The sequence below is a fragment of the Esox lucius genome, chromosome 7 (genome assembly GCF_011004845.1).
Source record: "Esox lucius isolate fEsoLuc1 chromosome 7, fEsoLuc1.pri, whole genome shotgun sequence".
Lineage (NCBI taxonomy): Eukaryota > Metazoa > Chordata > Actinopteri > Esociformes > Esocidae > Esox > Esox lucius.
In genome coordinates this window covers 27,988,116-28,013,404 of record NC_047575.1, presented here as the reverse complement: position 1 = coordinate 28,013,404, position 25,289 = coordinate 27,988,116, and the positions used below count along the sequence as shown (strand labels likewise).

Genomic DNA, 25,289 nt, shown 5'->3' with positions numbered 1-25,289 from the left:
TTTTTTTCAAGTTAAGACATAAAATGACAACATAATCAGACTTTCATCAGACCTACAGGCATCGCACCTCAACTCAAACGTGTGTGGGCGAAGCGTAGATTCTTGGCTAAATAAAGCTTGAAGTCTGACTTACTAGTCTTGTCCAACTCCAACTTGAAGAGAACATCCAGGAAGTCTTTGGCCAGTCCCTGACCCAGATAGAGCTTCACCAGGTTGGAGGCCACTTCCTGTCGACTCTCTGCTGTAGTTGTTTCATCGATGAGCATGATCAAATCTGGACTGTTGCCCTATTAAACCGAGCCAATATTTATTTTCAATGGGTTACTCAAATACACCTAGAAGAAATGCATCCAAGAAGCATATTATTGTTTCAATTACCATGCAACGAATGTACTGTAACAACACAATAAACAGTTGAGACCAGAATTAAAACAGAGATATTTTGTCACATAATCCAAAAAAGGTTATATTATTATTTACATGAAATAGATTTGGAAAGCTGTTAACAGGACCACACGGCCAAGGTTGTTTACCCCCCAACCTAAGGCAACTTTGTCACTTCAGAGACCTGGCACGGAATTGGCACTCACATTCAGATTAGGACCCACAGACTGGCACAACAATGACGTGAGTGGGTGGTAGTGGCCTGAGGGCAGGACAGTCTCATCTCGGAGGCGAAGCTGCAGGCGCAGAGACCCTAGAGTTCCCCTGCAAGAGAGTAAATCAGCAGACAAAAAAAACAGGCTTTTTTCCTAGATTACAAAGCCCTATGTATCCATAACATTAACTCAGTAATGTAGTTCCAGAGTAGTATTTCTGTTAATGTACAATGATGGCCCATTTTACAAGGTGAAATTGGCTTTTGAAGACAATGTACCCAATCCCTGCACACCCAGCACTCCTTTCATTTATATGAGTGCACATGCAAAATACCAGGAGAAGGTGACCATTTTAAATTCATTTACACATTCAATTGTTGGTGTTGGTAAAGTTTACGAATTGGATGACAATGGAACTTTGACCTGTGGGTGTACAGTATTCTATGTTACATTTGTTTTTGAAAAGATAAACATTATAATGTCTTAGAGGACATCTGGACAAGGCCAAAATGTCATACTCTGCTAACTCTGTTATATTAGGCAAAGTCACTATAGATTATTTTCAAGATGTTGAATATCTGTAAACAATTCCTTATAGTTAGCCTGTAGAATAATTCATTATTCTACAGACTACTTTTTGTCTGAGGTTTGTGAAGAACATTTAGAAGGCGTGATCATTTTTTTTGAGAATGAGTAAACCCATCCTGTACTGTACCAGTGAATTTAATGAAAAGTATCATTAACCACAGAGTAAACCCTTGCACACTGTTGTTTATTATGCATATTAATACTGTTTTTACAACTGGGCAAAATGTTAGTTTCCATGTGTATGCTGTCGATATTTATTTTTCTGAAGCAACATTATATAAGGCCTTCAATCTGCAGATTAAGATATCCCAGGCTTTCCAGAAATTCCAAAAGAAGGATTTCCAGAATTAGTAACACACTCTAGCATGATAACAACACAACAACACAAACATCTTGCCAGCCAAAGAACATTATAGTAACCCAGCATCACAAAAATCAAACATGGAAGCAAACATGGCACAAACATGGTTAGGGTAGACAGCAGCACAAAGAAAAATATAGTACAGATTAAGTATAAGCACATCGCACAAAGCAAAGGTGTCATTAAGAGTCCATCAGTGAGTCATTAAATTTGGGGATGAGGAAAACTATCCATCTTAAACATTCTTTGCTGTTCATTCCTATCCACAGCTGCAATGAACTAAAAACCTGGGAAATATGTGAACGTTACTGGAATTTGGAAACCATACACTGTAAACTTGGCACTTCAAGGAGAGATGAGTGATCAGGACATGACACTCATCATTTCCTGGCATAAGCCACAGACACACAGAACCAGTCAACAAGTCTGCAGGCCCCAGATGGCATCTGCCTGTCAGAGATTTTATCATCAGGAGGAAGTCGACAGGCAGGGTCGGGAAAAATTAGAAAGAGATAACATAAACAACAACAACAGCTTGTCTGGCTGAAAAGAGTGGGAAGAAAGAGGATCATTTGAGAAGAAAAGGATTACGTGGGCTTAATCTGAGAATTTCACCAGAGAGTTGATCAAAGTCGACCTGTGAAAAGTGAGGGAAAGTCTGGGTAAAATTATATAATGTAAACAGTGCACTAAATTAAAATATTTCTATTGCAGCACTGCTTCCCCTAACACTTCTTTAAAGAAGAACCACATGAAATGTAGAAGCACAAGAAAAATTATATCCTAAATGTTGATAACAAATACTATAGTACAACCCCATTTCCAAACAGTTGGGACAGTAAGTAAAAGGCTAATAAACACAGAATGCAATGATGTGCAAATCATTTATCCATACATTTAATTGAAAACAGCAGAAACACAACAAATCCAATATTGAAACTGATTTTATTATTTCTTGAAAAAATATATACCCACTTTTAATTTGATGCCAGCAACATGTTTCACAAAAGTTGAGACAGTGGCAACGAAAGACTGGAAAAGTTGTGTAATGCAAAAAAGTAAACCTGACTGAATATCACACAACTAATTAGGTCAATTGGCAACAGGTCCGTAACATGATTGGGTATTAAAAGTTCATTCCTGAGAGGATGGTTCTGTCACAAATGAGGAAGGGGAGGCATTCACCACTCTGTGAAAGATTGTGCAGGTAAATAGTGCAACGATTTACCATTGAGAGACATTATAAGAATAATGTCTCTCAATGTAAAATTGCGAAGAGTTTGGGGATCTCATCATCTATGGTACAAGGCCAAAAACCAGTATTAGATGGCCTTGATATTCGGGCCCTCAGATGGAACTGCATTAAAAACAGACACGGTTATGTAGTGAAAATCACTGTATGGGCACAGGAACACTACCCAAAACCATGATCTGTGAACATAGTATGTCACTGCATCCACAAATGAAAGGCTCTACCATGCAAAGAAGAAACCATACTTAAACAAGATCCAGAACCGCCGCCCCCTTCTCTGGGCTCAAGATCATATAAAATGGACGGAGGCAAAGTGGAAAACTGTCCTGTGGTCTGACGAATCAAAATTTGACATTATTTTTGGGAATTATGGATGTTGCATTCTCCGGGCTGAAGAGGAGAGGGGCTATCTGGCTTGTTATCAGCGCACAGTTCAAAAGCCAGCATCTGTGATGGTATGGGGGTGCATTACTGCACGTGGCATGGGTGACTTGCACATCTGTGAAGGGAAAGCCTGTCTTATTTCAGGAAGACAATGCCAAACCCCATTCTGCACGTATTACAACAGCATGGCTCTGTAGGTAAAGAGTCCGGGTGCAAAACTGGCCTGATGCAACACAGTGGTCAACATGCCTCTGTCCCAACTTTTTTTAAATGTGTTGCTCAGGCCCATCTTATTTATGTATGGTTTCTTATTCGCATTGTAGTGTTTTAAATTGCATTTGTGGATGCAGCAACGTACTGTGTTCAAAGACACTGTTTTTCGGAAGTGTTCCTGAGTCATGTCACTGACCTGTTGCTAACTGACTTAATTAGTTGTGTGCTATTCCACTAGGTTTAGTATATTTTTTGGTCTTACACAACTTTTCCAGGCTTTTGCTGCCTCTGTCCCAACTTTTTTGAAACGTGTTGCTGGCATCAAATTAAAAGTGGGCATATCTTTTTCAAGAAATAATAAAATGTCTCAGTTTCAACATTTGATACTTTGTCCACTATATTCTATTTAATACAGTGTTTAAATGATTGGCAAATCATTGCATTCTGTTTTTGTTAACATTTTATACAGCGTCCCAACTTTTTTGGAAATGGGGTTATACTTTTTGGTGGGGGGGACTTTTGCCTTTTCCTATGTTTTTTGACACTAGAGAACACATTGTAAGAGACCATACCCCCCTCAATACAACATTTTTCCAGACCTTTGAGCTCCTGTCTGCCCACTTCAATTCAAACCACAGTTTTTAATGGGATTCAAGTCTAGAGACTGAGACAGCCATTGCAAAAAGTGGAGGGATCAATATTGTTGTCTTTGGAATTGTAGTCAATGAACAGCATTCTCACATAGGTGTTCACTTCTTCAGGTGTGTTGCGACTGTGTGAATAGCAATGGAAGTGGCATCCTCTATGGATTTGTTGTGGCAGTAGGCCAATTGAAGTGGTTCCAGTGATCTTGGCAATCCGTCTTGGACGTGGGAAATGACAGGCATAGACTAACATGCTTTGCATAAAGAAAGATATACAAACAAATATTATAGTAGAGAAAACGTGGATTCATTGTTGTTTTGGAGAAATCTGTGCATGCATTGAGAAACAGGCACAGCGTGGAGCCACTACTGTGTGCTGCTTGACTGTGTGTTCAGTGACAGGGGTTGGCTTGGTGTGTGTGTGTGTTTATTTAGTATGTGTGTGGCCCTGGCAGCCAAAGGATTGAGAGAAAGATTCTGTTTGGAAAAGAGCGTTAGGCTGAGAACAAATAGGTATAGAAGCATCGGAACGTGTTCAGATCCGTTCACTTTCTCTACATTTTGCTGTTTTATAGAGTGAATTTATAATTGATTTAGAAAAATCCAGCACTGTCTTGGCTGTGTGCTTCAGGTCGTTGTCGTGCTGAAAGATGAATGTTCATGCCAGTCTGAGGTCCTGTGTGCTCCAGATCAAGTTCTTTAAGGACCTCTACTGCAGGTGTTTTGCTCTGTTCATCATTCTCTTGATCCTGTACAGGCTTTCAGTTCCTGCTTCTGAGAAACATATCCATAGCATGATACTCCCACAGCTGATCTTCATACCGATGGTATTAGCCAGGGGATGTTCCAGGTCTGATTGGTCTGACCAGACCAAATTACACTCAATAGTGGCTTCTGTGAAACCGCACTACCATAAATGCCTGACTGATGGAGTGTTGCAGAGACGGTTGTCCTTCTGGCAGGTTCTCCCGTCTTGAAAAAATATATACATTTATTTCATTATAAAATAAAACACAACAGAATGTGGAGAAAGTGAAGGGGTCTCAATATTTTTTGAAGCCAATATATGCATTCAATAGTTCATTACAATGCATGCAATAGTTCAAGAGCCTTCAATAGTTAAATATATATAATAAACAACTCAAACAGGGGTTTCTGTCAAAACATTAACAGTACACTATTAGTACTCGTCATGGCATTTCATTTGAACCATTGTGAAATTTCATAACAAAGGATGATATCCTGAATACGGAGATATATCTTGTTACAGTTATTGCTTGGAGAATAGCCCAGTTATGAAAAAAGAAAAGTGAAACAGAGCGGTGACAGGTGTCCATCAATAACCATGATCTGTCAAAACATATTATATAAAATATTACATGCTGCCCAAAAGGAGTGTCAGTTTTTGTCATATCATTATCTATTTAAACATCTCTAGGATGGTTTAAAATGATTTATCACATTCATTACATTCTCAAAAGGTCCTACTTTCAAAATATATAATAACTGACCTATGGGCCCTGATATCATTATTGGTCAATATGCATCTACTTATCAACTTAAGTTTTAGTCATTTCCACAGGTTTCTACAGTATATACTCCCATTACAAAACTATTGATTGAAAATAAAATATTGGTTAAGGGAAGGGGGTTTAGAGTTTTGGATTTCCATTTCTTAATCGGAAACAATAAGTAAATAATGAGTATGGGAGCAGCACATACCGTCCATCACCAGGCAAATATCTAATTGTAAGTAACTGACCCTTTCGTCATGAGAACAAACACATTAACTGGACAAGGCCTGAATTTAACTGACTATTGGAACATTTCTCTGCATGCACAGCAGAAGAACATGCTATGGACACTTACGGAAATCCCTAAATTCTCAAATTGGCACGCTACGAGAGCATTGGATGACTCTTGCACTTCTTGGGATTGAACCAATCAGCAGGATCAGATGGTTTGACTGGAACACACTGAACACTACCCTCAAATTGAGGGAATACAATATATATCTAAGTAATGTTTCACACATCATAAAATGGTCTGGAATTGAGACAGGATTTAACCATTTCTCTTGAATCTGGGCTAAGGATGTTGGATAACCAACATTGAATGCTAGCCTTTTGCGACAAACTTACTTGACCAATTTTCCCCACACCAGTTATGCATTCATTAATCCAGCCATGTACGAAGTACTGCTTGTAAGTCGGTAATTATGATTCCATTTCATCAGTTAAACATAATATTATTACTTATCACATTTATTATGATGGCTTCATGAATGGCTGAACAGTATGACCTAAACCTCTGGTGGATCCATAGAAACAGAATCCCTGCAACCCGTTCCTGTTTTTATTTCCCACTTCAGTCTTTTTACTAGGTAGACCCAAAATGGTCATCCGGACAGCATTCATGGCACTGAAGTAAATTGAAAACCCATCCTAGGGTCCAATTTATCCTGCAGCACAAGTGCCCTCTCCTGCCATTATCACATTAACAGGTTACAGAGGTTTCTGTTGTCCCTCGACGAAAACAACAACATCCAATGGCCGCCATGTAGCCGGCCCAATTGCCCTACATTGCCCTTGTATCTGGCACTAATCTGGGTTCCTGCTGGGGCACACAACTTAAGTCCTATACTGTCCGAAGAGGATGCACAAACTGCTAGAGCCCTCGTCCTTTTACATAAGCCAGGGTCGGGTCCACTCCTGACTGTCCTCACTGCCTCCCTCCCACTCTGTCTATCCAGCTCTAATCTGTGTCCAGAGTCCACGGGGCCAAACGATCCTCTATAGAGGAGAAATAAAGCAGGGATTTAGCCCGGGAAAAGGATTAACACTTCCTGTTGGCACAAGGATGGCAACAGATGCACCCGCATACATGGACGCACGCACACACACACACACACTCCTGTCACGCCCACCTCTTCTCCATAGCACATGGTACGACCGAGAAATCACCCATACCTTCCTTTCGCCCCATGATTTATAAAGCTATTCTACGAGAATACACTAATACTGTATTAGGACAAGGTATGGGATCCTAGCTGGCTGCAGGGGGCGGTAGGGAGACGTCCCTGCCGTTGTTCCACCACCTGGAGATGTTCCAGGATTAAAGGAGCGAAACATCCGTGAAGGGTGGCTCCCGGCAGACGACACTTCAGTTGGCACAATGGCACCGTCAGAGGTGCGTCAGGCATAAATGCCCAACAGGTGGACCCACCTGTGCTCACACCTCACAGAAATTACTTAACAAGGATAAATGAATGCTTTAATGTATATATTTGTAGGACCCAACAGAGGTTGAGTACAAGTGTGTTTAAAAAAAAAGTTGGGATGCTGTGTAAAATGCAAATAAAAACAGAACTTTTCACGGCGTCCATAACTCCCAAAAATAATTTCAAATTCAATAATTTTGATTTGTTTTCCATTTCGACTCACTCCATCTTAAATGACCGTGGGCCCAGAGAAAGCGGCAGGGTTTCTGGATTTTGTTTGTATACGGTTTCTTCTTCCCAAGGTAGAGATTTCATTTGCATTTGTGGATCCTCCCTGGGATGCTATTCTTACACCCAATCATGTTACTGACCTGTTGCCAATAAGCGTAATTAGTTGTGAGATGTTCCACCAGGTTTCTTTTTTTTTAGCATTGTAGAACTTTTACAGTCTTTTGTTGCCCCTGTCATTTTTGAAACATGTTGCTGGCATCAAATTCAAAGTGGGCATACATTTTCAAGAAACAATAACATTTCTCAGTTTCAACATTTGATGTTGTCTTTGTTCTATTTTCTATTGAATATAGGGTTTAAATCATTTGCACATCATTGCATTCGGTGTTACTTTACATTTTACACAGCATTCTAATGTTTTAAAAAATGGGGTTGTAGAAAAATATGAAATGGTATGTCATCCCATTTTACGTTAACGGAACAACAAAACTTGCATTGTGGATGTGACAGAAATGTACAGGCATTTTGGGAGAACAAAAGTACTGACAAATGTTTATGAATCTTACTTGATGAAGGATTAGCTACATACAAAAACAACAATAATGAAAATGTTCATATTTACTTTAGACAGGAAATAAAATCAACCATTACTGATGTGACATTCCATTATGGATGTAATGTTGTGCAAAAGTATGTGTTTCATATACAAAAGATTTATTTACCAAATTTCCTTATAATACTTATTAGGTCATTCAGATTACTTCTAAGAACCAAGAAATTGGCACAAAATGTTTTTAAAAGTTATTTATTGGAAAGGTTTTTTTCATGTTCAGGTTGACCTAAGCATGGAATTGCCATACTACAATTGTAATTCTTCTTTACACATTTTGTCTAATTACTTAAAGTGAAAGTGATGCATTCTCTTGTTTTGGCTATACACTCCAAACATTTTGATTCATATTCAAACAATACTAATTGGTTAAAATATAAATTTTCCATTTTAATTTAATGATATTTCCATGCCTAACACATTATTTAGAATATACATTATTATTTTTTATACATGGTTTATTTACACATGGCTATTTCAAGGCACCAAAAGTAATGACTATTTACTTGACACAGGTGTTTAGGGTTACTGATGTGAATTCCATCACATTATCTGTGCTGGCATAAAAGGGCTTTCAATGTGTACTTTTTGAGTTTCTGAAATTAATGACTGCCAACATCAATGAAAGTCAGAGAAGACACAATATCAGAAACATAGTTTACCAAAAACAATAGATTAGAACATCACACTGGTGAGCTTAGCAATTCCCAAGAAAGGCTGATACTCACCATAAAAAAAATTCAGACGGATCAGGAACAATTCCAAGGAGTTAGAAGTGGGTATGTCAGCCACAACCATCCTCAGATGACTTTAACAGAAAATCTAAAACAGGCTATTCAGCAAGGTGCAAACCACTAGTTAGCCTAAAAAACAGGATGGCTGGATACAGTTTGTTAAAAAGTAACCAAAAACCTCAGAGTTATGGAAAAAGTTATGGTGACAAAGATGAACATGTACCAAAGTGGTAGTAACAGGAAAGTGTGGGGACTGAAGAAACTGCACAAGATTTATAGCATGCTGCCCAAACCTTAAATATTACCTAAAATCTAGCCTCCAACAGCATTGTCTATGAGTAAGCATAAAAGCCTATATACATCATTTTTAGCCAGCCAAGTCAACGTTTAAGGTGGTAGTGAACTGAGAATATACACATTTCCATAACACTGCCCTATGCCCTCAAAATCTAGTTTACCACACACGTCTGCTTCTCTGCTCTCACCTGAGTAGTGTTGATGTGTTCCTGCTGCTGGTGCTCTACATGCACTGTGAAAGTGCTTGACCTGCCAAATCAATCTACAGATTTAAACCCAATTGAACATGCCTTTAATTTGCTGAAGTTGAGACTTACATGAATCTGGCCCAATACATTTGGTACCCTGAAGTAGAGGGTCTTTATATAACAAGAAAAGGAACAAGACAAGCCTAGTTCTGCGGGCCCGCAATTAGAAGAGATGAATATTGTTGCCCTGGCTGGATTCGATACGCGGTTTCCTGTGGTAGTGTGAAATACATTTTTCGATTTACAATGAATGTGTTTGTTGTCGATGCAGTTCGCCCATCACCATATAACCAAAAACTGTTTTACTTTAGGCTTACTATAATGGAGCTACTGATGCTTGTAGCCAGAGAGGTTTTAGTCTTGCTATGCAGTACCTATAATGAAAGCAATGACTCCAATCACTCCATGGCTGGTTCTTTTGTATAGAAAACAATGTTGAATACAGAAAACAGTTGAATAGCCAACCACTACATTATGAACTACTCTATGTAAATAAAAATCGAGAGCAATATTTTCCTTGTCGGTGCAGTTCATCCATCGCAATATAACCGTAAACAGTTTATTTTATGCTTACTATAACGTAGCTATAGAAGCTAGTAGCCAGGAAAGTTTTAGTCTATCTGGAACAAATCCTAATGGCTGATTTGTTTTGTCTGTGAGGATCGAAGGTCGGTCACCTACGGGGCAGTCCGCGTCTCAAACCACTACGTAATTTAACACTGGGTAGTCAGGCACTCAGTCAGTCACTCACTCGCTCAGTAAGAGACATTCGCTCTTCTTGGCCGGCTCTGATATGTGGTCGGGCAAAAAGTGGAGTTATTTATAAACAGTAAAACCAATATGCTGAGAACATTATATGATATATTCAAACTTCATAGTAATTGTGTTGAAATCTAAACTTTTGGAATATAGTGCTCCAAAAAGATAACAAATGCTTACTGTTCCATATATTTAGGAAAGAAGCATTTATAGGTGCAATTGCCTGTACTTATTGTCATTGCCTCTGACTGCCATGTGGATATTCAGGAGTGTACTTGAAGGTTAAATACATTTTTACGGTATATTGTCAAATAACAAATGTGCAAAAACTGTCTTGCGTTACTAATGGTGACAACCCATTGATACTCACTCATGTTGGCTGTGTTTGGGCTTATCAGGGACCAGGCGAAACCAGCCTTCTTCCTGTTGGGCTGACTGAAGCCGGTTGATATTGAACAGTACCTAAAAGAGGGAAATTTACAGCAACATGTTTGATTTGTTTTTACAATATATTTTAAATCCATTTCATATAAGTGAAATATTATTCACTTTTTTATTAATAAAGGGTGATCTACAATCTTTATAATCTATCAGGCAAAAATGATGCTTGATCAGCACTGCAGTGCTTTCCCAATATTGGTCTTCAATTATTATTTTAACATTTCTTTCCAATCCTCTCATATTACTGAATTACAAATGCTACATTGACATTTATATAAAAAAATATGTTTTTATTTGAAAACACTGACAATTATTGTATTGTGACATTGGTTTAGTGTGGTTAAATATTTGTAACACAAATACATATATTGCTTTCATAAGAATTAAACTCCTGTGCTGTGCTCCCAATTTACACAGATGAAAGAATTTGTCCTAATGAGGACACAATTACCTAACCATTGGCCTCCACCTGTGAACCATTCACCTGGATGAAACTCCCAACCCAACGCAAAACGTTTACCGGCACAAAAGATTCAGATTGTTTTGATTGAATTTGGAGCATGTTGGGTGACTGAATGACCCCAGAATTATCTATAAAATTATCTTTAGGACTAATATCTATAAAATGACAGCAGCACAAATTAAAATGTGTCTGGCACAAACGATTGAAGGTATTTTCCCTGAGTGAAGTTGGTAATTTCCCTGCATTGAGTAATAACAGAGCTATGGAAAGAGAGATAAAGCCAATGCACTATCCAGTTGAAATTTTGGTTATGTACCAAAACCTGTAGCAGCACAAACTAAACTTTTACCAGCTGTTACGTCCCTGGACGTTTTAGAGTTTGGATGTGCAAACAGAGCACAACAAAAAGTCAATCTGGAGCAGGTTGGGGGGCTGGTGATGTCATCACCTATAATTAAATATTTTATATTTAAAACACTGAAGCAACACAAATGAAATGTTTAATGACACAAACCGGCACAAACGAAGCACAAACAAACCAGACAATTTTGGTTGAATTTGGAGCATTTCTGAGGGCTGAGTGACCTCAGAATGACCTATAAAACATTCTTTAATATCTAAATAATTACAGCAGCACGAAGACGTTAAAGAAACATAACTGCATACATTAGGAAAGTGTTTAGCATAGATTAGAACATTGTGGTTAGTGTAGCTGGGTGAATAGACAAGATATGAAAGCTGCATCATAAACCCCTTGAATGTGAACCTACCGTCTGGTCCATTGTTTTCGGTGCACAAACTTTGACCGAGGCTTTAGCTCAAAGCTAAACTTTTCTATTTACTTGATGTCAACAAAGCTAATCAGACAATGGTAGACAACAAATGTGTATGATTTCATTTATTTAACCACTTAAGTAGCTTTTACAAGAGTCAACATACCTGTATATCTAACTAAATTGTATGTCAACGGTAGAATGAAGTGTTACATTATGGCAATGAGTGAAACACCAAGTCTCCTCTCCCAGGTCCCTTGTATAATTTATTTGGAAACAAAACACGATTGCTGCATTTTCTACAATGAGAGAAATAAAATCCAGTCCACTGACAATATTCACAATAATGGGCCAGCTAGAGAAACTCTCACCTCGCGTAGCTTCTGGAGGTTCAAGTTCACTCCTACTCCGATGACGTCATTGCCAAAGCACACGAGGTGTGTGAATGGCTGTAGGAAATAGTTCGCTAGTACTGGTTTGGATTGACCACATTCCACCGCTTGTTTGGTCACTGTACAGTTAAAAAAATCTATGCTACCGCGACAGATTACTAAATGTAATTTGAAATCTTTTGGAGTAGTTTTCCACTTGCAATGCAGCTTTGCTGTAGTGGGCCGAACAGTTTTCCTTCATGAATTTGGACGTTTCTAAGAATGTTAATTACAGCCGGGGACAGAGCTAATGGATGGTTGGAAAGAATGGACTAACTTTTGGTAAGTGATTTTTTGGATAAATATGTTTTTTAGATGAACTATCCCTTTAAGTGGCTTGAAGTGGAGTAATGATGCACCCATCAATCATAACAAGAGCTCTGCATAAAATTGGGCTGACACTGGAGAGTGGTAAGAAAGAAGCTGTTAGTCTAAAAGTACCTTCTGAAAGGATGTGTGTCACTGTTAAAATTGAAAGAATGAATGGAGCAAAATACAGGGATATGGATAGAGTGAATTCACCCTATGGACAGTTCCTCTGACTGCCATATGAGTATTTATAAGGGTACTTGAACTTACTGAGCAGCTTGTATGTCACTTCAAGCCAAGTAATTCCCCCATTCTGCAGAACAATAAAAGCACAGATCCAAAGCAACACTGGTGTGGCTCAAGAACCAGAAGGTGAACATCCTATATCATTGTACGAAAAATTGTCAGGTTCAGTGTTTTCAAATAAAATAACAATAACATTTAATATGTACCACTTTTAATTCAGTAATATGAGTGAATTACAGTAGTCAGCAGTTTGAATGCTTTTGCAAGGCAATTAATTTTAAAGTCTCACTATTCAAGTGTGACCGACTAGTCTTCAAAAGTCAGGTCTCCTGCACATCTCAGTAAGGTTAGCCGGCTGAGCAATTCTGTTAGGAGAATTATGGATTTTCATTATTCCTGATTCCAAATGAGATTTCTGGTAAACCTGAGAATTCTGTGAAAGTGACCCATATTTCTGGTATGTAATCCCAAAAGGACTTCTTACCTTTCCCAGGAAGTCATTCTTGCTGACCAGGTCCCAGTCCCATAGCTCTACACTCAGAGGGGTGTCAGGGGGGGCATCATCCAGCTCAAACTCAAAGCATTCATTCCATCGGGGGTAACAGGACTTCTTAATCACCTGAAACCACAAAGTCATCAATTTCTAAGTTCTTGTATGGAATTCAGGTTTTCCAGGTTTCCATCTATAAAATGACCATTGGCTTCATGTAAGGACAATGAAATTAGTTGGTCTCTCTCTTACCGCGCTTTCCTGGGTTTTGCCGTTGTATCGTACTCTGACAAAAGGATCGGATGCTCCATTTCTATCTTTTTTTGCAAGGTCTCTAAAGCGCAAAACCACACAAAAACAAATGTTTTGAATTGGTTGACACTTTAACAGATTACTTCCACATTCTCGGTCAGACCTGAGGCACCCAAAACAATACAGTTATATTAGATCCAGAGCATTCCCTTAAAGATGCACTCTAGGAATTTTGCAATCAACTAAATACTTCCGGACCGCATCTTTCAATCTGCTCCGGTACCATGCAGGGATTCATTTGGGATTTGGGAAGTGGGGGAGCTCTACTTTCAAGCTGTATATAAAAAGATCAACTGCTGGCCAGTGGTACAGGAGCTCAGGTCCCTCGGGTCTCATTTTAACCAGATGTTGCTGGCTCCCACCCAACCCCTGGAACCATGGAAACAATGGAATTGTCCCATAAGTGTAATAACATCTAAGTCGTTGAAACATAAAACATGACATATCTGAGCCATGGACCCATGTCTAGTTTCAACTGCAAATCATCACAGTGTACTGTACATTGTGCATTTATTTTCAGCACTCTTACTATTACAGAGTTGTGTGGTCGTCCAACCTGGCAACCTTTAGATTAATGCACTGGAATGCATCTGGAAGTTGCTGTGGATTAGAGTGCGGAATGTAAACAGCAACCTCCCACAAATTATTTGAAATTATGTCAGTATGAGAGCATTGAGGATGAGCTCAGAGAAAGTGACACTACTAGTGGTAGAACCTAATGTCAGCCAAGCTGTCTTCATCAGGTGGGCTGTAATAACAACAGCACAGATGCCCCACATCCCAGGTATTTATGGTGATACAGTTCACATGGTGTGGAGGCTGTGTGCTCAGTAAATCTAATGTTAAAATCTGTGCAAAACACATCGATTACTTCATGTATGACATTGAGTTAGGATTTAAGTCACCTAAAACAGACTACTGCTTCACTGGTCTGAAGCTAAGTTTGTCGGGAAATTCAAAAGAAAATAAATGTTATTGTTTGTTAGTCAATTTCTAGATTGAATTCCTATAAACTTTTATTAATTGAAGACACCTAGCATCTATTGGGTTCAATGGGCCGTAGACTTAACAGAATACCATACATAAATGCTTAATATATCAAATAATCTGTTCCAATAAGTTGGATGCTCTGAAATTAGAAGACAAATTATAAAAGGTGATCTAATTTCTTATTAGTAAAAACAATATGTACACAAATACCTATTGTTTTTACAATAATAAAAAAAAGCTGAGAATACTCATAGTAACTGTTTAATTTGAAAACCAAGCTGTTGGCATACAAAGTGAAAAATAAAATTGCTTCACGGTCCCAGTACTATGTCACAATAACTAAACCATAGGGGACTACTGAACATCCTCCATGTCTTACCTGGCCTCTAATACTTGGCAGCGTAGTATTTTGGGAATATCCCCATCCCCAACCACTGACATCTGGAGGTGAATCTCTCCCTGTACCTCCTCATCTGGGTCAACCTCAGTTAGGTTCATCCAGCCATCCAGCCCTTTAATACATAACAGACAGCTCAATTAGCATGGAGATTTTTGAGCAATGCACAGACAGAGAGATATACATTATTTGTGAATAAACCCCATTAATAATATCCTTTCTCTGTGTCTCAAGGCGTAATATAATAGAACTAATGCCTGTGATGCATTTGCTTCTGCTCGAGTAGATCTTGAACTCATTGTAACCCTGCCTTCACCGCCTCCAAAATGGAACATATCTAATACATACACTGCATTTTGGACAGAACTAATGTACTCAGAATTAATATTCAACTCAGAAATTCTTTGAATATAACAGTAATATTGACTATTGATAAATGTGGGCGTTGGATGTGTGTAGCAGGACACATGAGCCACTGCAGCCCCTCATGATGAATATGGAAATAATACTGTATTTGTTCACTGACTCATGTTATGTCCAGTGTTTACCCTTGTGGAACACTAAAAAGGGTTTTCTCCTGACTTATATTCCTGCGTCTGTCTTTAGTCAGGCTCCATTATTCTTTATTGCAAGCTGAGTGTGGGACAAAAATAAATCCGGTGACAACCACAATCACATTTCCACAAAGCAAGATGGAAAAAAGCATGTGAGGCCTTTTTATAAGCCAGTCTTGTTTCCAAAGATCTTTGGTTAAATGGTCTGTGCGTGGGTTACAAACAGTTGGAACATGGGTCAATGGTCTGGGCAAAGATGCAGTATTAGTCGTGTCCTAAATGGGAGTTGACTGTGTGGTTAGTCACAAAACCAAGACAAAAATACCTTTATTTGTTGCTATGCCAGTAGAGTATATTATTATTATCTTCATTTGTATGCATGTAAAACATATTATAGTATGTTCAACAATATGTTAAACAAATAGCTAAATCTATATTGATACGTATAGAGAAATAATAATATAAAATCAAAATACTACTCACAGAGCAAGTGGTAAGGCATAAAGACACCAACTTTTGCTTTGTATGCCTAACAACTTTGAAGTATTATGGAATCTTAAAGTTGGCCTGGATATAGCCAAAATATCATATTTCACTTTGATAGATTATGTTAAATTACGCTTTCAGACATTAAAGTCAACAAATCCTTTCTTTAAATCAATCATTTTGGTCGCTTTTTAGGTCTGGGATTCAAGGGGAATAATTCTATCCCTACATAATCTCTTGTGGACAGATTCTTATAGACAGATTAAATCAGAAATGATAAACTTTTGTCAGAGAATTTGACTTCTAAACAACCAAGAATATTCCCTACATAGTCAAGCAGGCCCCATGGTTTGTAATACAAAAAGAAAAAAAAGATAGTTTCCTTCCTTATGATCATGTTCTATAAAATGTAATTAAAGATTGATCAAAACACCCATGTTTGTGATGGCCAGCTAGTAGTTCATCTTATTGTAGCAACTGCCAATGTGCTCAGGGGTCAAAGAACAGGTCCAATACATGCCCCGCCAAGCTGTTTTTAATCACACGGCTCGCTTAGCTAGAAAACTTGGTGAAGCGTATGTCTGGAAAAAAGACTGCTTGTGTGAAGGTTTTAGGCAGTTTGTTTGTACCAAAGTCATGCCAAAAGATCAAAATCTGTGGTTGTATATTTAAAGTATCCATCTCCTTTGTTCTCTAGCGTTGTCAAGCAGACATCTGTAAGATCTTTGTGTTGTTTGCCTCCTGTTTGTATCCTGTGTATATTTTCCATGAAATACCAATAAAAACCTATTTCTAACATATAAAAACCTGAACTAATGGTTGAACCAAAAACTAAATAATGTATACATGGTCACCCATAACTGCTCCTGTGAGTCTCTTTTGATCACTGTCAGGTAAATAGATAACATTTTAATATACTGTGTACAAAGACGCTAAGCTTAATTTCAAGTTAACTGAAAATAGTTTTTTTTGTAGCACAAACCAGTAATGTCTGTTGATGTATAAATACAAAACCTAATCTACATAAATTATGCATGTCATCCAAATAGTATGCTGCTAAATAGTTCACTATTCCTATGGTGCACTTCTTATTACCAGAGCCATATTGACAAATGGAGTACACCATAAAAGGAATAGGCTGCCATTTCAAAGCCCATGCATTTGATTTGCACCACTGATATAAATATGAGCCAATGAAATGTGTGAAATAAACTCAGGAAATTATCAACATGTAGAATAACATTTTAATTGTGTGGTTAACACTCTACTTCTATATTAATGTTGATGTATACTGGGAGTCATCCACAGGCAATATATTCAAATGACCCATGTTGTACATTTTATACCACCTTTTTTGCTCCTCTTTATCAGACCTGCCAATCAGTAAAGAGGTGACTGTACAGTACCCAAAACCTTTTGGTGGATCAGACCTTGGCAGAAGCCTACAGGCATGAGTGAAGGATCTCATCCATTAAAGGGTTCAAACTGTGACTTGCAGTTATACACCCATCCACTCCAATACTCGTTCTCTAGCCTTTCAAGCCCTGACCTGCCTGCTTCAAAAGAAATTCAGTGTGGTCACAGTCCTCTCTCATTCCCCCATCCCGCCTCTCTACAGCAGAAGTTGGCGAAAATATGCCTAAGGGCCAAAACCGTCCTGCCAGTAAAAAAACTATTCACCCCCTTTCTCTGAATTTGGTTGTTTACAATTAGTGATTATGGCTTTGTCTTGGTCATAGTAATTCCACCATAGTATCTCACCATTCTGTTTCCCTGTCAGGGGCCCCCAGTATAATCATTACAAATTCTCCCATTTTGAGGAAAAGCATCACTTCACAAAAGCAACTTTTTCCTTTCAGAAACAGGTCCTTTCTGCAAAATGTATATGTGTGTTCATTTATTGACCAGGTTAAATTTTGCTATTTTAATTTGGTACCATTGACCACCAAAATTATAGGTAGACATTTAGAAAGCATCAACAATTTTAAAAAGAAATTGAACCAATTTTAGACCTAGTCGGTGACCAAATGCAACCCTAAAGGCAACATTATTTTGATATTCCTGCTCACAGCCTGCTTCTCTCAAGGTTATTTCCACAGTAGTCCCAAGACACCTCAAAGTGCCTGCCCCCAGCACAGAAGCCATTCACACCCTGTCATGCAGCGTAACATTGCCTAACATCACACAAAATAGACATATTTCTGTGATTGTTTATAAATTGGAATTATGCCCCTCTTCAAAAGGTAATGGATGATGACCAAGGTGCCTCCCGTTAAAACAGGGATGGGGTTAGGGTGAGGTCCCCACTACTTTCAACAGAGAGGCTGCAGATCCCAAAATAAGAGCAGATGATCTGGTAGTTTCTTTGAATGTGAGGGATCTCATGTAGTTTTCATATGCTCACTCCTGTACGGGTTTCCCAAAAAGACCATCTGCTATGACACGCTATATGGGCCACATATCACAAAGAAGCAGTCTAATGCTATTGAATGTTATTTCTCATTGCAAACATTGGCTGAGGAGGCAGACAGGTTAATATATCACAAAGAGCAGTAGGTAGTCTGGAGTAGGCTTTGGATATTTCTACTAAAAGTAAGCTATTGCAAACATAAACACAAAAGTAATTTAGATGGCATATCAAACATAAACAAGACACAGAAAGGTTGGGTTATGAAAATGGACCTTTAAGTTACCACATTATCATGAAGAATGAGGTGCCAATATACAGGTGCTGGTCATACAATTAGAATATCATCAAAAAGTTGATTTATTTCAGTAATTCCATTCAAAAAGTGAAACTTTATATATATTATATATATTATATTCATTCATTACTCACAGACTGATATATTTTAAACGTTTATTTATTTTAATTGTAATGATTATAACTGACAACTAATGAAAATCCCAAATTCAGTATCTCAGAAAATTAGAATATTACTTAAGACCAATACAAAAAATTGTTTTTTAGAAATGTTGGCCAACTGAAAAGTATGAACATGAAAAGTATGAGCATATACAGCACTCAATACTTTTTGCCTGAATTACTGCAGCAATGCGGTGTGGCATGGAGTCGATCAGTCTGTGGCACTGCTCAGGTGTTATGAGAGCCCAGGTTGCTCTGATAGTGGCCTTCAGCTCTTCTGCATTGTTGGGTCTGGCGTATCGCATCTTCCTCCTCACAATACCCCATAGATTTTCTATAGGGTTAAGGTCAGGCAAGTTTGCTGGCCAATTAAGAACAGGGATACCATGGTCCTTAAACCAGGTACTGGTAGGTTTGGCACTGTGTGCAGGTGCCAAGTCCTGTTGGAAAATGAAATCTGCATCTCCATAAAGTTGGTCAGCAGCAGGAAGCATGAAGTGCTCTAAAATTTCCTGGTAGATGGATGCGTTGACCTTGGACCTCAGAAAACACAGTGGACCAACACCAGCAGATGACATGGCACCCCAAACCATCACTGACTGTGGAAACTTTACACTGGACTTCAAGCAATGTAGATTCTGTGCCCCTCCTCTCTTCCTCCAGACTCTGGCACCTTGATTTCCAAAGGAAATGCAAAATGTACTTTTATCAGAGAACATAACTCAGCAGCATTCCAGTCCTTTTTGTCTTTAGCCCAGGCGAGACGCTTCTGACGCCGTGTCTTGTTCAAGAGTGGCTTGACACAAGGAATGCGACAACTGAAACCCATGTCTTGCATACATCTGTGCATGGAGGTTCTTAAAGCACTGACTCCAGTTGCAGTCCACTCTTTGTGAATCTCCCCCACATTTTTGAATGGGTTTTGTTTCACAATCCTCTCCAGGGTGCGGTTATCCCTATTGCTTGTACACTTTTTTCTAACATATCCTTTCCTTCCCTTCGCCTCTCTATTAATGTGCTTGGACACAGAGCTCTGTGAACAGCCAGCCTCTTTAGCTATGATCTTTTGTGTCTTGCCCTCCTTGTGCAAGGTGTCAATGGTGGTCTATTTGTCAAATCAGCAGTCTTCCCCATGATTGTGTTGCCTACAGAACTAGACTGAGAGACCATTTAAAGGCCTTTGCAGGTGTTTTAGGTTAATTAGATGATTAGAGTGCGGCACAAGGTGTCTTCACTATTGAACCTTTTCACAATATTCACATTTTCTGAGATACTGAATTTGGGGTTTTCATTAGTTGTCAGTTATAATCATTAAAATTAAAAGAAATAAACACTTGAAATATATCAGTCTGTGTAGAATGAATGTATACATTATACAAGTTTCACTTTTTGAATGGAGTTACTGAAATAAATCAACTTTTTGATGATATTCAAATATTATGACCAGCACCTGAATATAAATTGTTATTCCTACAATTTAACTATTTTAATCAATTGCTTTCACCCTGTTTTCATCTCAGTTTCTGAGACTCAGGAGAGTCGATGTTAAGATGTGTGTCTTCGACGCACATTTGATGTTGTTTTAGCTCTTCTCAGTTCTCTCACTCAACCAGGAAGTCTAGACCGGAATCCTCATGTGCCAGAGAGAACACTCTCCGGCTTTCTACCTCCATTGATCTCACAGGCACCGAAGCTGCCACAAGAGGGTTGCAAGAGTTGCAAGACAAGGTAACAGATTTTAATTACTAATCCCCAAACCCAGACATTGCTGGTCAATTGCACTGCCCATGGAGAGACCCCATGACGAGAAATATTAGATTTTTAATTTGGGCCAATCAGTGCACCAGGAAAAAACACTGCCAGATAATTATTCTTTGCTGTACTACCCATTACAAATGCACTTAAGGAAAAATATGCAGATTTGTGACTGTGGAAGCACTTTTACTACATGTCTGTAGCCCTAACTGTTAAAGGGTTTTAACCTGTTCAGTAGTGCTATAAATGAATGCATTTGCAGGCAACTTTACATTCACAATCCTAGCCAAATGCAACACCTTCTTTTCTGGTGATGTTCCTAACTTTAGGGAGCACCAGTGCAACAAAATATTTGAACTTTTAATTAGAGCTCTGCTGTTGACCATACCTGACTGGTATATAATGCATTACAACACCTACAGTACGCATGCCCTGGAAAAATGACATAATTAATAGTTTTGGAAGTAAACAGCCTTATAATAGTTGCTACCATGTGAATCATTGGAGTCAATCAGTATCTAAAGAGATAACTTGAGTATCCTGTTCCTGTCTCTGTGAGGGCCAGGGAAAGTTGACTAATACCATAATCTAATCTCCATCTTTGCATGGGAGTAAACTGCACCAGCATCATGCCCCCTCCACCCCCCCCCCCCCCACCCCACACACACCCACACACACACACGTCACGATAATGGATGACCCTGCTGTGTAGCGTGACTCAGCCCCCCAAACAACTCTATTTTCTAACCTCTGTAGTCGCCCCTGTGTTTTGCAAGTGAGTCAGCCTGCCGACTTGAATTTAACCCACCAGGTAGAGAGGGTCAGACAGACAATGTCTCAAAGCAGCCGTTTTTCTAAGAATTTGACCACCATGTCTGGGTTTGCACTGAGAAAGAACCCACTAGAACTGAATGGCCCGTAATTTATTAGAAAACAGAATTCAGTGCATTTTCTAAGCTCTCCCTCTCTGATACATTCTGAACTAGTACTCCATTTGGCCAATAGATCATTGGATTCGATGGTTGATCATTAGCTCTCTGCCTTCACTCTTTCCAAAATCTATCAGCAAGTTGGGGCATTAGGTTAAAAGTCTAACATGGACTGTGTATTTGTCAATATGAACGATACGGCAAATTGGGAAATAATGGAGTTGTCTACTTGCTTGTTGCTCATTGCACTGCACACTTGTGCACTGGTGGATACGGGCAGCACGAGTCAAGTTTAAACACAATAAAACATTGTGACATAGGGATGTTTTCGCCATTGACGCTGGCTGTCGATCATATCAATGGCGATTTTGGGAAATTGGTCATGGTTAGGTTTTAGTTTAGGGTAAAATGTAGCGGTCATGGTTTAATCCCTTGACATGTTTTACCGTAGGAGTATTTTCCAATCATGGTCTCCATTTTGCCTTTAGAGAGTACTCTTACCTTGTGGGTTGGCAGCTAAGACTTCCTTACTGATGGACACTTTCCCGATGACATCATCACGGCTAGAACAACAAAAGGGCTACAAATTAGTTAAAGGGACACTGTGTACAATCACACCTCTATCGTTTACAAGGCTGAACTTAAACAATAAAACCACTTGTCTCCTCCTCTTCCCTTACCTAACGAGACCGGAATAGTATTAGCTGGTTTAGGGTCATTTGGGTTGGGGGGGGGGGGGGGGCGAGTTTCTAATGCGAGTATGAGGAGATTAAACATCAATGCAAACTGATATGCAAACCAACAAGAACAATAACTCAGGGAAGAAATATTATAAACTATAAATCAAATGATTACTTGCAAATGTGTTTAGGTTATTTATGTTTATATTTATGCTAGAAGTACAATAAGAATATTACAAATGGCCCCTTTACATTCCACTGGACTTCCACTGTTTAAATGTGTACCACAGTGTCAATAATGAACATTCCTTAGTGCCTGCACATGTACTGTAATGCTTTTTCTTGCAGAATACTGTAAATGTTTGCATCTTCTTTATGTCAACAAATACATTAACTAGCCTTCTCCAAAGAAATGAAATAGCTGATTATTTACCCCCTTCAAAAGCAGAAAACTTTTATAAGCCTTGAAGTTAAAAAAAAAGAATAGCGGGGGACGTCATGTATCTGACTAATGATTATATGGAATATAAACTACATTGATGTATAAAAACATTACAGTTCTGCATCATATTTAAAAATATTATCAAGTGTTGCAGTGGCAAAAAATCTGAACAGAGATGCAGTCTCATTACCTGAGTGAGTCCTCATCCAGTACGTGGAAGGAAACAGTATGGAAGGATGGAGGTAGGTGAACATTATATTCCTCCCCCCAGAAGGGAGAGAGCGTCTTCCATATCGTAGCCGTCCTGGGAGAAAAGAAAAGGTCATACAAATGTTAACCATGTAAAGGCATACTGAACATAACATTATTTTAATAATAGGCATGCACATTAAATAATAAGCAATTTAGTCTCCATATTGATCTAGTAGCACATCTCAGACTTCAGTGGCCCTGAACATGATTTTACACACATACACACACACACATATACATTATATATTATATATATTATATATATATATATATATATACATACACACACATATACACACACAATACATATGCATATTATATGTAAAATCAAGTTCAGGGCCCCTGAAAAAGTCAGAGATGTGCTACTAGATCAATATGGAGACTAAACTGCAATTCTTTGGCTCCTTTTTATATCATAATGATAACAAAAAACACACAAATGGCCTTGATCAAAAGTTTACATACTCTTGAATGTTTGGCCTTGTTACAGCCACACAAGGTGACACACACAGGTGAAAATGGCAATAAAAGGTGAATATCCCACACCTGTGGCTTTTTAAATTGCAATTAGTGTCTGTGTATAAATAGTGAAATGAGTTTCTTATCTCTCACGTGGGTGCACTGAGCAGGCTATATACTGAACCATGGGGAGCAGAAAAGAACTGTCAAAAGACCTGCGTAACAAGGTAATATAACTTTATAAAGACATAAAAGGGTATAAAAAGATATCCAAAGCCTTGCAAATGCCAGTCAGTACTGTTCAATCACTTAATAAGAAGTGGGAAATTTGGGGATCTCTTGATATCAAGCCAAGGTCAGGTAGACCAAGAAAGACTTCCGCCAAAACTGCCAGAAGAATTGGTCAGGATTCAAAGAAAAACCCACAGATAACCTCAGTAAAAGATACAGGCTGCTCTGGAAAAAGACGGTGTGGTTGTTTCAAGGGGCACAATACGATGATACTTGAACAAAAATGATCTGCATGGTCGAGTTGCCAGATAGTCTTTCCTTGCGCCAGTGCCACAAAAAAGCCTGTTAACAATATGCCCGACAACACCTTGACATGCCTCACAGCTTCTGGCAAAATGTAATTTGGAGTAACGTGACCAAAATAGAGTTTTATGGTCACAACCATAAGTGCTATGTTTGGAGAAGTGTCAACAAGGCCTATAGTGAACAGAATACCATCCCCACTGTGAAGCACGGTGGTGGCTCACTGATGTTTTGGGGGTGTGGGAGATCTAAAGGCATGGGGAATCTTGTGAAAATTGATGGCAAGATGAATGAATGTTATCAGAAAATACTGGCAGACAATTTTCATTCTTCTGCACGAAAGCTGTGCTTGGGACGCTCTTGGACTTTCCGGCACGACAATGACCCTAAGCACAAGGCCAAGTTGACCCTCCAGTGGTTAAAGCAGAAAAAGGTGAAGTTTCTGGAGTGGCCATCACAGTCTCCTGACCTTAATATTATCGAGCCACTGCAGTTCATGCAAGACGCCCAAAGACTTTACATGACCTGGAGGCATTTTGCCAAGACAATTGGGCAGCTATAACACCTGCAAGAATTTGTGGCCTCGTAGACAATCCCAAGATCATCACCGATCCTCCACCAAATTTCACAGTAGGTGCGAGACACTGTGGCTTGTAGGCCTCTCCAGGTCTCCATCTAACCATTAGACGACCAGGTGTTGGGCAAAGCTGAAAATTTGACTCATCAAAGAAGATGACCATACTCCATTCCTCTACGATCCAATCCTTATGGTCTTTTGCAAACTTCAGCCTGGCTCTTCTTTGCTTCTCATTGATAAAGGGCTTTTTTCTAGCTTTGCACGATTTCAGACCTGCCCCTAGGAGCCAGCTGCTGTTTGCCATTCTTTTTGTAGGTCACTTGATGTCATCCTACAGTTGTTGAGTGACATTTGAACGAGTTAACGGTCATCTCGGTCAGTGGACAGTCATTTTCCCCCTCTGCCAGTCTGTAGCTTTGTTGTCCCCAATGTCTGTTGCTTGACCTTGTTCTTATGAACCGCCGTCTTTGAAATTTTCCAGATGGAAGCAACCTGACGCTCACTGTATCCCTCTGCCAGTAAAGCCAGAACTGAACTCTTCTTTTCCTCACTCAAAGCTTTTCTTTTCAACTCTTTTTTCATGCTGAATAGTTTTTTTACTCAAATTACCTTTGAGGTACTACTTGCACTGCTTTTGCCATCCAGCTGGTCCTATTGCAAGAGGATAATGATGACCACAGCAGTGGTTTTTATACTTTTCCGCATTAAATTATTTTTAGTTCAGGAAATCACCTAATCAGTACCTCATTAAGTAAAATGAGGT

At 38.9% G+C, this 25,289-nt stretch overlaps 1 protein-coding gene across 1 annotated transcript in view; it reads right to left on the bottom strand.

The window, feature by feature from the left end:
• The window catches only part of rasa4 (RAS p21 protein activator 4), a 56,541-nt gene that overhangs the window by 11,740 nt on the left and 19,512 nt on the right, over positions 1-25,289 (bottom strand). The window contains exons 3-10 of the mRNA XM_013134551.4: positions 22,895-23,008; positions 22,084-22,145; positions 14,975-15,107; positions 13,546-13,627; positions 13,288-13,422; positions 10,511-10,602; positions 591-708; positions 134-287 (exon numbers count right to left, since the gene is read on the bottom strand). Of these exons, the coding sequence (XP_012990005.2) occupies positions 134-287; positions 591-708; positions 10,511-10,602; positions 13,288-13,422; positions 13,546-13,627; positions 14,975-15,107; positions 22,084-22,145; positions 22,895-23,008 (890 nt within the window). The remainder of the gene's footprint in view (positions 1-133; positions 288-590; positions 709-10,510; positions 10,603-13,287; positions 13,423-13,545; positions 13,628-14,974; positions 15,108-22,083; positions 22,146-22,894; positions 23,009-25,289) is intronic.